The 11,909-nt window shown below is 45.1% G+C and overlaps 1 protein-coding gene and 1 long non-coding RNA gene across 6 annotated transcripts in view; one reads left to right on the forward strand and one right to left on the reverse strand.

Annotated features, from left to right (window-relative positions):
* The first annotated feature begins 199 nt into the window (after window positions 1–199).
* LOC118420409 lies at window positions 200–10,915 on the forward strand. The gene is made up of 3 exons (XR_004831739.1): window positions 200–368; window positions 2,834–2,838; window positions 10,905–10,915. It is a non-coding gene; the product is annotated as an uncharacterized LOC118420409 (long non-coding RNA).
* The window catches only part of LOC118420341 (fibrous sheath CABYR-binding protein-like), a 23,600-nt gene continuing 12,057 nt past the window's right edge, over window positions 367–11,909 (reverse strand). The window contains exons 2-10 of one of the 5 annotated variants that reach the window (XM_035827130.1): window positions 9,810–9,921; window positions 7,832–7,890; window positions 6,714–6,935; window positions 5,719–6,006; window positions 4,366–5,670; window positions 3,566–3,979; window positions 2,889–3,413; window positions 2,602–2,656; window positions 367–1,915 (exon numbers count right to left, since the gene is read on the reverse strand). In XM_035827130.1, coding sequence (XP_035683023.1) covers window positions 2,606–2,656; window positions 2,889–3,413; window positions 3,566–3,979; window positions 4,366–5,670; window positions 5,719–6,006; window positions 6,714–6,935; window positions 7,832–7,890; window positions 9,810–9,921 — 2,976 coding nt within the window. In that variant the 3' untranslated portion in view covers window positions 367–1,915; window positions 2,602–2,605. Of the gene's footprint in view, window positions 1,916–2,601; window positions 2,657–2,888; window positions 3,414–3,565; window positions 3,980–4,365; window positions 6,007–6,713; window positions 6,936–7,831; window positions 7,891–9,809; window positions 9,922–11,664; window positions 11,838–11,909 lie in introns of those variants that run through there. The other 4 variants (XM_035827151.1, XM_035827140.1, XM_035827114.1 and 1 more) reach the window with 4 other exon arrangements.

Genomic DNA, 11,909 nt, shown 5'->3' on the forward strand with positions numbered 1-11,909 from the left:
CTTAATGCCTCTATACCCAAAACGTTCTCTATATGTTGAATATAAATCGTATCCAAGAATACTCCTTGCCTTTGACCCAGGTGTGCGAGATATCGTTTCATTTCCTACCCAATATGATTTAACAAAAACGTTTCATAGAGCACCTACATTCATATATCTCTGTGTTTTTACCCAGAAGAGAGTACCTTTAATCATTTCTCATTGGATAATACAATGTATAAACACCATTGTTTTCAGCTTTGGAATTATTGTCAAAAATACATACACAGCATCGATTTACTACTTCACTTAATCTAGTTCGGTAATGTCACGGCCGTAAAAAATTTTTTCTCAAATGTGGTAGACGATTTTTGAGATGCTAATCTGCCGTAAAGTGTCCTGTTCAATGTAAAAGTACATTAATCATTGAAATGATATTCAGATTCATATGCTATTCAGTGTTGGGCATCAATGCATGTTAACTATGCACCATCCCCTGTAAATCTAGTGGGGACAAGAACAACAAGTCACTCAACCCCCTCTAGAAGATTTGCACCTGATTTGCCCCTAGTATGCACTGGGCAGTTCCGAAAATATTTCTGAGTGGACTGAGTCAGATTTCTTTCCAAGGTACAGAACACCGTGTTTCCCGGCAGGCTCTATGGCAGATGTACATTGATAAGACACACGAAGTGAATTTCAGAGGCAATGATGACACTACTATGAGTAGTAACCGCTAGCCTATTACCACATTTAGGTTGGTCATGTAGTTACACCAAGACAAGATATACAAGAAACTCCAACAAAGTGTCTAATAATGTACTATATTCCTAGCAGTAACTGATACATCCATCCTGCTACACGGGCTGTATCCGACCAAAGAAAAGACTATAGGTCATTTTTTAATCCATTTCTGACCTTTTGGGTCCCGGCAATTTGACCAGACAAAACCTTTTTACATAAAGCATAAAGCCTCATTGTAAATCTGGGGCACAGTCGATACAAGGTGTGTGTGATATTAAGTCAGTTACTGGTGGAAAATTATGATGATTTCAATTTACAAAGAGAATTTTGAGGCGTGAGGTTGTAGTAAGAAGATCTAGATGCTATATTTCACCATCTGATATGATTTTAGGTTACGCTTTTGTTAAGGTTCGTTTTAGACTTTAATATAGTTAAGGGTAAAACCGACTACAGTATATTAACATGTATCAGGGGCATATCCATCAGAAGGATGCTTATGTACAGGTAGCATCTAGGACGTTCCTAAAGGAAACATCTGTCAAAAGCTATACCTGTGCCTTTCTCTCGTTTAGTGCTTTACAATTACTTCCCCATTTGACCGGTACCTATAACCTAAAGACAAAGTTACACACTGGATGTGACAAATGTTTCTAAAAAAGTTACATTATTGAAGGATATCATTAGATGGCAATGTTATTTTTACTTGAATACATGAACACCAATATTTTTCTTTGCTACGTTAGACGTGTACTAGAAATTCTTAGTCGTTTACCATTTCAAATAATTTCACACGGAAGGGAGGCTTTCTTTACCACTATAATACAGCTTGCGTGCACGTTAATTGATTCCGTATTTGGTTACGGTGCATCGATTTGCAAAACATATGGAATATTTCATGTTTCAAAAAATACCAAGTTGTAAATACGAAGAAGTACCCCTGGTATGCTGAAGACAATATTCAAAGTATCCTGGTGTACAAAAGTACAAAAGAGCAGCTTTCACGTATTGACAAAATATTTGACAAAGATCCATCCTACATTCCTTTCACATCATTCCCATTTCCCTCCTATCTATGAGTAGGTCCACTCATCGTTATTTAGTTGCCATTTTTGTACTAAAATAGCAGCTTTCATTCTTGGTTCCCATCTCTTCTCTGTCCCTTCACAATCTTCAACTCTTTTCATCGCCTTTCCTGTGGGGAAAATCATTATGTTATTAATCAATTTTACACTGACGACATATTTTTCTAAACTGTTTCTCCTATCGGTGGCAGCATTTTATCGTTGGATTTTAAAGTTGTCTTTAGTGACTGCATGGCAAGGGTAGGAATTCATTTGTCGGGATAGGTGCACTGAAAAAAGTTGAGGTAACACGAAATAAAGTACAATGTCCGCAAAACCTAAATATAGTTAAACCTGCTCAAGACGGTAACCATCGGGACCGGACAAAAGGGTCCGTTTTGGACAGGTGACCGGCTTGAAGAGGATCAGATCAACATGGCATATAAATGGTTTCCAAATCGCTGTTTTAAACTGTACAGATTTTACTGTCTCTTGTCTGACTGAATTTAGAAATTCTATAATTATATTTCAAACGACTATAAATACAAAGTTTTCCTGACATTGAAATGTCAAGAATATCCTCGACTTCAGTTTTACCCTTTGCACATAACTCACATAAAATTATAAGTGCACTAATGCAGGCCACAACTACATTCAAACTTTACATGTAGGTACACAGGTCTAATTTGGGGTGCACAAAAGTGCATGTATCCAGTGTCTCGAGTCCCAGCATGTAGTCCACACGCTATTCTCGGTCAGATACAAAATACGGTGGATCAAAACAAAATGGGGTATTTAACTGAATGGTGCCACTCACAGACTTATTCTGCCTTCTGTACAGCACCGGGCTCCGCTGTTTCTGGTTCAGCCTCCTGCAAATAACGAATACTGTATTTAAACTACAACATGTATGTCAGGTAAGGTTAACAGGGGGCTACAAGAAAGGCAAAACCTGGGGGACCCTCAAGTACAAAGAGAAAATAAGTACTCAACTGTAATGTTTCTTTCAATTCGCAGACTTCATTAGTTCACAAAATTTAAAGCTTAAGATTTTGTTATGATTTTTTATAAGGGCTACTTGGGGATTTTGTGCGGCAACAATACCTGTTGTGCTGGCTCTGCCGGCGTTTCTGCTGCTGATTCTGACGTTGGTTCTGCTGGCTTCTCTGCAGGCGTCTCCTCTGCTGGCTTCTCTGCTGGCGTCTCCTCTGCAGGTGTCTCCTCTGCTGGCTTCTCCTCTGCAGGTGTCTCCTCTGCTGGCTTCTCTGCAGGTGTCTCCTCTGCTGGCTTCTCTGCAGGCGTCTCCTCTGCAGGCTTCTCCTCTGCTGGCTTCTCTGCGGGTGTCTCTTCTGCAGGTGTCTCCTCTGCTGGCTTCTCTGCAGGTGTCTCTTCTGCAGGTGTCTCCTCGGCTGGCTTCTCCTCTGCAGGTGTCTCCTCTGCTGGTGCCTCCTCTGCTGGCTTCTCTGCAGGTGTCTCTTCCGCAGGTACTTCTGCAGCCGGTTCTGCTGGAGGTTCTTGTGCGTCAGCTGCTGGCTCTACTGCAGCTGCCTCGGCGGGGGTGTCTTCTTTTTGCTCTACTGGAGCCTCTGTCGGTGTCTCTGCAGGTGCTTCTTCTGTAGCAGGTGATTCCTGTGAGGAGAAGTGAAAAAAATCCCACATTGGCGGTAGATAGGATTGTATTACGTCATAGCACAAAGTTTGCGTTTGCAAAAAAATCTTTGTGACATTACTTAAATGTTCATAATTTATGACTAATTAGTGGGCATAAACTGACGTCTTACCTCCGTAGGAGCTGCTGGTTCTTCAGCGTCTGCTGCTTTATCTTCTACCGGCGCTGCTGTCTCCTCAGCTGGAGTAGCCTCTGTTGGCGCCGATTCAACTGGCGCAGCTTCCACCGCCTGTGCTGGTTCTGCCGGCGCAGCCTCTACAGGTGCTTCCTCGGCGGGTTTGTCTTCCGCCGGTGCCGCCTCTGCCGGCGAAGTCTCGGCAGGTGCCGGCTCCGCTGGTGCCTCCTCTGCTGCTTTCTCCTCTGCTGGTGCCGCCTCTGCCGGCGCAGTCTCCGCAGGTGCCGCCTCCGCTGGTGCCTCCTCTGCTGGGGGCGCCTCTGCTGGTGGCGCCTCTGCAGGTGCCTCCTCCGCTGCCTTCTCTTCTGCTGGTGGGGCCTCTGCCGTGGGAGCCTCCTCTACTTTCTGCTCCTTTAAACGAAATGTTGATGTCAGCTGGAGTGTTCTGGCGACTAAACGCCTCCGTGTTATAATCATTCTAATGCGTATCACAAGTGGGATTAGACAGTCCATGTCCATGACATGAAAAGAAAATTTTGACATTTAAATACGAATAACTGGTCGGTGTGATGTTTTTGACGTGACTACGTAAAGTTATGAAGTACGTTGTCGTTAGTGGTTGTTCTGTGCATAGTGCGTATCTCGTCACTCAAAGTTTACAACATCACAGCTGCGCTATCTAATCTGTTCTATGCTATTCATATATCTATAAGCTAGAACAATACAACCGGGGCAACTGCAACTGTGTGTAACTATCTAAAACCTTCACACTACGATTCCCCGGCACCATGTCCCACCTGGTTATCTGGGCTAGGTTCAGAGGGTTCTGCGGGTTGTGATGTTGCGGGAACAGTGTCAGGGGAAGCGACAGGATCTTGTGTTTCCGGTGTGGGGTCAGGGGGTGAAGTAGTCTCTGTCTGTTCTGGTGCATCTCCGACAACCACCTCTGGACTAGTTTCAGCCTCGGGCTCAGCACCCTCTGGTTCAGCAGATACCTGTTGCGTTTCTTCAACAACGACAGCCTCAACAGCTGATTGCTGTTCCTCCACAACCGCCTCTGTTGTAACGGTCTCTACCACTGGTTCTGCAGATGCTTGGACTTCCTCTACAACTACAGCCTCCGCGCATGCCTCCACTGTAGATCCAGCAGCCTCTTGCTTTTCCTCTTCAACAGTCTCTGCAGCAACTGATTCTGCAGACGCTTGCTGTTCCTCCGCAACAACGGCGTCTGTGCCTACTTCCGATTCGGCTTCAGCTGGTTTCTGCTCGTCCTCTACAACTGGCTCTGTTGAGCTTGTTTCCTCTGCTGGTTCAGTCGACTCTTGCTGTGTTTCTTCATCACCTTCTGCTGTAACAGCAACGGTAGCTGATTCAGCAACTGGTGACTGTTCCTCCGAAGCATCGGCGTCTGTACTTGCCTCCTGTTGGGGCTCGGTCACTTTCTGCTCGTCCTCTTCAACAGGCCCTGTTGAGCTTGTCTCCTCTACTGGTTCAGCGGACGCTTGTTGTGATTCCTCACTAGCCTCTGTTGCAACAGCCTCGGCAGCTGTTTCGGCTGGTGCTTGTTGTTCCTCCACAACAACGGCGTCTGCACTTGTCTCCAATTCCGGTTTAGTCGTCTGCTCTACAACAGGCTCTTTTGAGCTTGTCTCCTCTGCGTGTTCAGCGGGCACTTGCGGTGTTTCCTCACTAGCCTCTGTTACAACAGCTGATTCTGCAGACACCTGCTGTTCCTCCGCCTTGGGTTCAGCTGGTTTTTCCTCTACAACAGGCTCAGTTGAACTTGTCTCCTCAGCAGATATTTGCTGTTCCTCTGAGGGAACCTCCTTACTTGTTCCAGCCTCCGCATCCTGTTCAACTGTTTCCGCAGCGCTTGTCTCGACTCCTGGTTCAGCACAAACTTGTTGGACCTCTTCAACAACTTCTACTGCGACATCAACAACTGGCTCGCCTTGCTGTACCTCTGTGGTGACCGCCTCTGTACCTACATCCGCTTTGGGATCAACATCCTTTTGGACTTCCTCAGTAACCCCCTCTGCAGTACTCGTCTCCACTGCTGGTTCAGCAGAAACTTGTTGTGCCTCTGCTGCGACAGCCTCAACCGTCGAGTCAGCAGACGTTTGCTTTTCCACCACAGCAGCCTCCTCTGTACCCTTTTCTGCCTCGGCGTCAACAGGAGCTGGCTTTTCATCGACAACAACGTCCTCTGGGGCAGCAGGCTCGACAGGTGATTCAGCAGATACTTCTTGTGCCACTTCAACAACCTCTGCTGTGGTCGTTGTCGCGACGGGCTCTTCCGATCCTTGCTTTTCTTCTACAGTTACAGTTTCAGTAACTGTTGTACTTGTATTAGCCACAGGTTCAGTAGAGGCTTGCTGTTCCTCTGTCGCGGATTCTGGAGGTTCCGCCTCCTTTTGTTCTAACTCTGACTTCGCCTCCTGTAGCAAGGTTAGACAGGTAGGGTGGATGATAGAACGGGATTACGCAAACATGACATGATACATGGAGTAGATCGTTGGACAGCAGGTTGGAGGGTAGTAGCAAACGAAGCACTAGTGTGAGGCAGGAAGGAGCACGTGAAGCAAGGGCATACATGGGATAGTTTTGCAGTTAGTTGACAAAACACACAACCCATCGAGACATTACTGTGTTGTGTCGATATCAATAAAACTAAGCGTTTAAACCTTGCTGTAACTCTGCTCAGCTTCAGCTTTGAGTCGTTGCATGTCCGCCATTTCTGTGACTTCTTGGTTCTCTGAAGTTTGGTACCCATATCTTTATATTAGGTTTGTAAATAGAAAATCAATCGCTTTTAACTCGTTCGGCCGGGCGGGTACATTTTGTTGCAAAGAGACGATTTGTGAGTTTTGATGAGAATGAGGCAGAAAATCAGATCGAAGAGTTCTTTTGAACGATGACTAGCACTATTCCCTGTCAATCGCACGTTTTCAGTAACACAGAGAATACATAAAGGGAACAGTACATTTGCATGACATGGTTTGCATGACATGGTTCGGAAATGATGGACATAACGTCATAAGGTGCATGACTGAAGAGAGTAGCAGGAAAAAAAAGAAGGTGATCACAAAAAGACAAGCGTCACATATTTACAAAAGCGTAGCTGCACACACAACTATTAGTGCACCTGTTTGTCAGTTTCTACTGGAGCAGGTGTCTCAGCTGGACTGGCCTCTTCAGCAGCTGTCTCAGACTTTTCCCCGTCTTGTGCATTTGTAGCTGACTCCGGTGTCACAGAAGTCTCAACCGATTCGGCTTTCTCTGTACCTTCGCTCTCAACAGCAGACTCTGGTTTCGAGTCTGCTGCCTTCTCTTCCGCTACATTATTTTCTTGCTGAGCGTCACCGTTCTGTGGATTCAATAGTTTTCATTCACCGGTCAGCAAGAGTATAGACTCGGTTCGCTCCCTCCACCTACCGTAAGCATGCAGCAAGTGCAGTCACTGCGTTCACTACGGAGGATCCAACTAAGAAGCATGCCACACGCATCTGGTATTTACTTGGGGCCCTGGAGGGCAGTGACTAGAGGTGATCTACAGTTGACACATGTGTATTTGATTTCAAACATCACTCGTCTCGGAGAACTGAGGGAGCGTGTTCGGTTGAGTGGGGGTGAAGTGACGAATATGAATGATGCTTGGAACTGTCTTTGGTACCAAAATAAAAGGTGTCACTACCTTCTACCATTCACGTACAAAGTCACGGACCTGTTTGTGGATTTTGCCACAACACTGCAAGTAGCTGTAGCAGTCAAGCAGATTTCTACATCTAGCGAGTCATGCAGGCGGTCGTCCAGAGCGTATCTCTCTAGTGGTGTCGTTGTTGTTTACATCATGCAGCATACACAGGCTCCTTCCTATATCTCCAGCAAGCAAGGCGGCATCAGCACCAAACAGAAGCATGCCACGGCAAGCAAGCTCAGGCTGTACTGTTATCAGATCTTATCAGAACATACTCTGCTAATGCATGCATACCAAGCCTCACATGCATGTAGGTATATTGCTCAAAGAAAGCAGTGAACTGGTTCTATCGTTGGTTGATCAATGATACGCATCAACGGGTTGCAATACGACCAATTGGCAATGATGACATAAATGTTATAGATTCAGGTGGAAGCGTGCTTTATAAGTATGCATTATATGTGCATGGCGATCAGACCTGTCGTGATAAAATACAATGATTTATGCATTATATACAGAAACCCACTTGCAACATATATATAGACTATGTAACCAATTATGATTACCTCAACAGGTGCTGCAGGTGCCTCTGCATCTGCAGCTGCTTCCTTGGGTGCCTCAGCTGCTGGTAGAAAAAGAGAATGATTGAATAGAGACCTTAAATTCAAGTTTGTCCTTTTTGGAATATAGTACTAGAGTTTAGAGTTGCTTCGTTTTTATTGATGCTGCCTTTTTACTCGACTGTCGCATCAGTCGTACGATTTTGATGACGTATATTGTCAAGCAGACTATAAAAATACCTACCGTCGGTAAGATGACAGTTGGAATTTGTACGACACATGCACGACTACTCCGTGAATACCCCCAGTTTGCAATCGTAAGACGATCGTGCGACCAATGTGACCAAAACGTTTGTGCATCAATGAATATTCGGTTGAGTAATTGCGATTTAACCATTTCACACATGGCTTATTATGACACCATGGTTTTGTGATATGATACCAAATAGATTTACGAAGTCTTGTACTAAGAAACTCAAGCGATGGTGACAAATTTGACATGCAAGCATTGCTAAAGAAAAGGAAACGTCCATGTAATAAATTGCCCGATGATGCCGATGTTGGGAACGCACTGACGGGTCGTGTCGAGGTCACGTTCAAGGCTGTAATCAGAGCACGTAATCTGGTGACATCACTCTCTGTCAATCTTCAAAGCACGGCCCGAATTTCAGCTATTTACTGTGTATTTTAGTCGGATAAGAGATAAAATTTTCTCCATACATTCTTAAGGGAGTGACGGGGGCGTGCTAAATAGAAGATAACACACGAAAGTTATGTTGATTTTTACGTCCGTCCGGTGTCCACTGCACTTAAGCATGAAGATTAGCAAAACTAGGACTGACCTCCAGAATAATAGAGCTAGATACTGCTGATGTTGGACGTGCCTTTCAGCTATTATACATACCATATTTACAACGGATGTCGACAGAATAGTCTTGCCGTGATGAATGATTACGAAAACCAAGTTGTTGTCGTTTTCTCAGAGCGGTTTCCTTTCAACTTGTTTTGGAACCTTTCTGCGCGAACAACATTATTTCATAGGCTTTAGGGGTGGGGAGTATTTCACCCCCCTCTTGTGTATTAGGTGACAATCCGAGGAGACCACAAACATGCCGGTAATTTGCTAAATATTCAAAACTTGGAGCGGTTGGACCAGGGCAAGGCCGTGTCCCGCTGAGAACGAAGCTGCAGTGCCAGTTGTTGGGACACAGATATATGTTGGGACGGAGGGCCTTGGACAGGGGGCTATAAAAAGATAGGGGAATGGCGCAATAACCCATTACATCATTTTAATATGGTGTTGACATTTGCCTGTGCCACCATGCTGTGCTAGGTGGGAGTCTGTAATATATAGACTTGGGTATGACTGCTGTATGCCGCGCGCACGTACGTCGACATACAGACTTTTCTCTGTATGCAACTTGTGAAGCCAGTGGTCTAAGACAAATCTGACTCTGGCACCGCGCCAAACAAACAACACGTACCAAGCTATATCCAGCTAAGTGTTACCCACACAGGCCGCCTGATAAATCGTCGTCCAGCGGCGCCAAAATGAGGGGAGCCCGGGGAGATTTCCGACGGGCTGTCTGTCTATACTTTTGTTCTGGACTTAAACGCTCACATTTGCTGATTTGCACAACTCATTGTCTCCCAGTCGATCACAAGACTGTAAATACTATTCAGCGTGATCACAGCGCGACGGGTGCAGTGTTCTGCGATATCCCTCCGCCAGGGCCAGGTGTGTGGTAGAGAACAGGTACATGGATTGTTCTTAAAGAAGTTAGGCAGGCCTCAAGAACTATGCCTTTGGGCTCTTGCACCTGAGCGCATCGTGTAGCCGTGTGGATAAAACATGTTATACAGTTGACTGGACAACAACTCATCTTCATATACAAAGCAAATCATCTTAAACGTGCATCAATAATCTGCACTATATCTTATTTGCTTCTACATGTATAACAACAAGGGTGCGGCACTGTCCTACCTTCAGCCGGCTTGTCTGCTGCCGCTGCTGCCTCCTTCGCAGGAGGAGCATCCTTCGCCACCACGGGCTCTGTCGCCCCTACATCCCCGTTCTCTGCAGGCGTGGCATCTGCCTGTAGTAACACAGTCCCGTAGACGTAAGTCGTGTATTCTACATGTTCTATCGAGGTTTCGCTTGGACGATACAGAGTTAAGAAACTTAAAATGTTACAGTTAAAATGTAAATATTTTTCTTGGGGCATTTTCAGTCAACATTACAATCCAGCAAGTCTAAGAGAATCATAAGCTTGTTAGTACTGAATATCCATACAAAAGGGTGTCACAACATCACATAGTTCCTAAGAAGGAAAAGTAGTCGGTACCATTCTCCGTGGTAACTGATAGCTCCATATTTTTGCTTGCTGGTGAGTGGTGACACTCAGGCTAAAACAAAGACCATCAATTAACTGAGAAGTTTCTCATGACCTCGGTTCCGCCAAGATTTATTACGACAAAACCTCTCCTTGCCCACATCACATGGTGCTGACGGCTATTCGCACAATGCCCCATTACACCCGAACGATTCAATAGCCATAGGCCTGATCGGAAGCAATTAAAAGTCAAAAGCTTCGCCCTTGAGTCAACGTTTGGGATACTGTTTTTTTTTTTTTGGTCTCATGAAGATTTAGAACATATCCAGGCTATTTTGGACTTTTCAATGTCTTTTCAGTCACGTCACAATATAGCGTTTTGACCTGGAGTATATTTTGTTTATCTGCCAAGAACCCAAGGGGTGGATTTGGCTCCGGTATAAGGTACGTATATCACTGAGAACAAGTCCGGCTTTGTGAGGGACGGATCTTGTGGTGATCACGTTCCAATTCCATCGGTTTGCTTAGCTAGTCTTATGGAAACAAAGGGGAGGGGGAACATAGTACCGCCTATTATATTGGAAGAAAACACCGCTGGGTTCCAGCTTCTCTGGGCCCCGTGACGCATGTTTTCTGTCCCACGACACTCCCAGACGTCCAAACGTGAGGAAATGTTTAGGTCTTCACCCAGAAGACCATACATAGATGTCGATAACGCCCAGCTACAAATACTAAAGCCAGTAAAGGTCTGTAAAGGGGCTACTCGACTGATTTCTACGTGTTGTGGCAACGGTTCAGGAGGATATTAATAAACGTTCACAGAGTCAGATGTGTTACTAAACGTGCGCCGGAGCTGACGAGTGGGGAGGGGTGTGAGGAGGGTGGGGTGGGGGTTGTAGAAAAAAAAATTTTAAGCGGTTCTGACCAGTTCAAACCAGTTTTGCTGAAGTCAAAAGTTTGATGTAGTTAGCTTCACGTTCCGCCTTAGGCCACGGACGACCCTGGCCTCACGAAACATTGTAAGGCATTGTTTGTTATCTCATATAGAAAGACAAAAACATCACTTGACAGTATACTCCCAACACAAAGATTGGCAAGCTAATGTATATCTAATCTTGCAAACTGTCAGTAAAGGCATATGGGCTTCATGATAGGTAACCAATAATAAGTGGAAAAAATTAATCTGAAAAGCGCATTCAACTGAAAACATTGAGACTCATTCGGGTGTATGTAAAGGTATGACATTTAAATTTTGTGTATTGAATGGATTAAACAAAATGCAGATCTACGTATAATGACATAGCTAGAACTTTCAAAACGCGAATTTTAAAAGTGAACTTTTTGCGATAGTGTAAACGTTAGGGCGAAATGGACCATTCAAATTCAGTAAAGTGTCTGCGGCGGATTTTTGCCTAACCGCCGCCCATTCGTAAGAATGCTAGTGGTCGTCGGTGGCCAGACCACGGTTAAAAAAGAAATCAACGAGCAAAACAAAGAAACACCTACCGTCGTGCTCATGATGCTACGATTGTCTTCAGAAGTCCACAAAGAGATAAACAGAATGATATAGTACGGAAAATCCCAAACGTCGTCTTAGCGCAGGGTGGGTGTATACCGCACGCTGTGCACTTGTCTTCCTGAACTAACCGACTGGGACCTCTCCCTCTGCATAAGTAGCTAGCTGCGAGGACGTAGCCTTAAGGACTTTCAATAACCAACCACGTCACTGCGAGCAGCAATCATGTGGGCCT

The sequence above is a fragment of the Branchiostoma floridae genome, chromosome 1 (genome assembly GCF_000003815.2).
Source record: "Branchiostoma floridae strain S238N-H82 chromosome 1, Bfl_VNyyK, whole genome shotgun sequence".
Taxonomy (NCBI): domain Eukaryota; kingdom Metazoa; phylum Chordata; class Leptocardii; order Amphioxiformes; family Branchiostomatidae; genus Branchiostoma; species Branchiostoma floridae.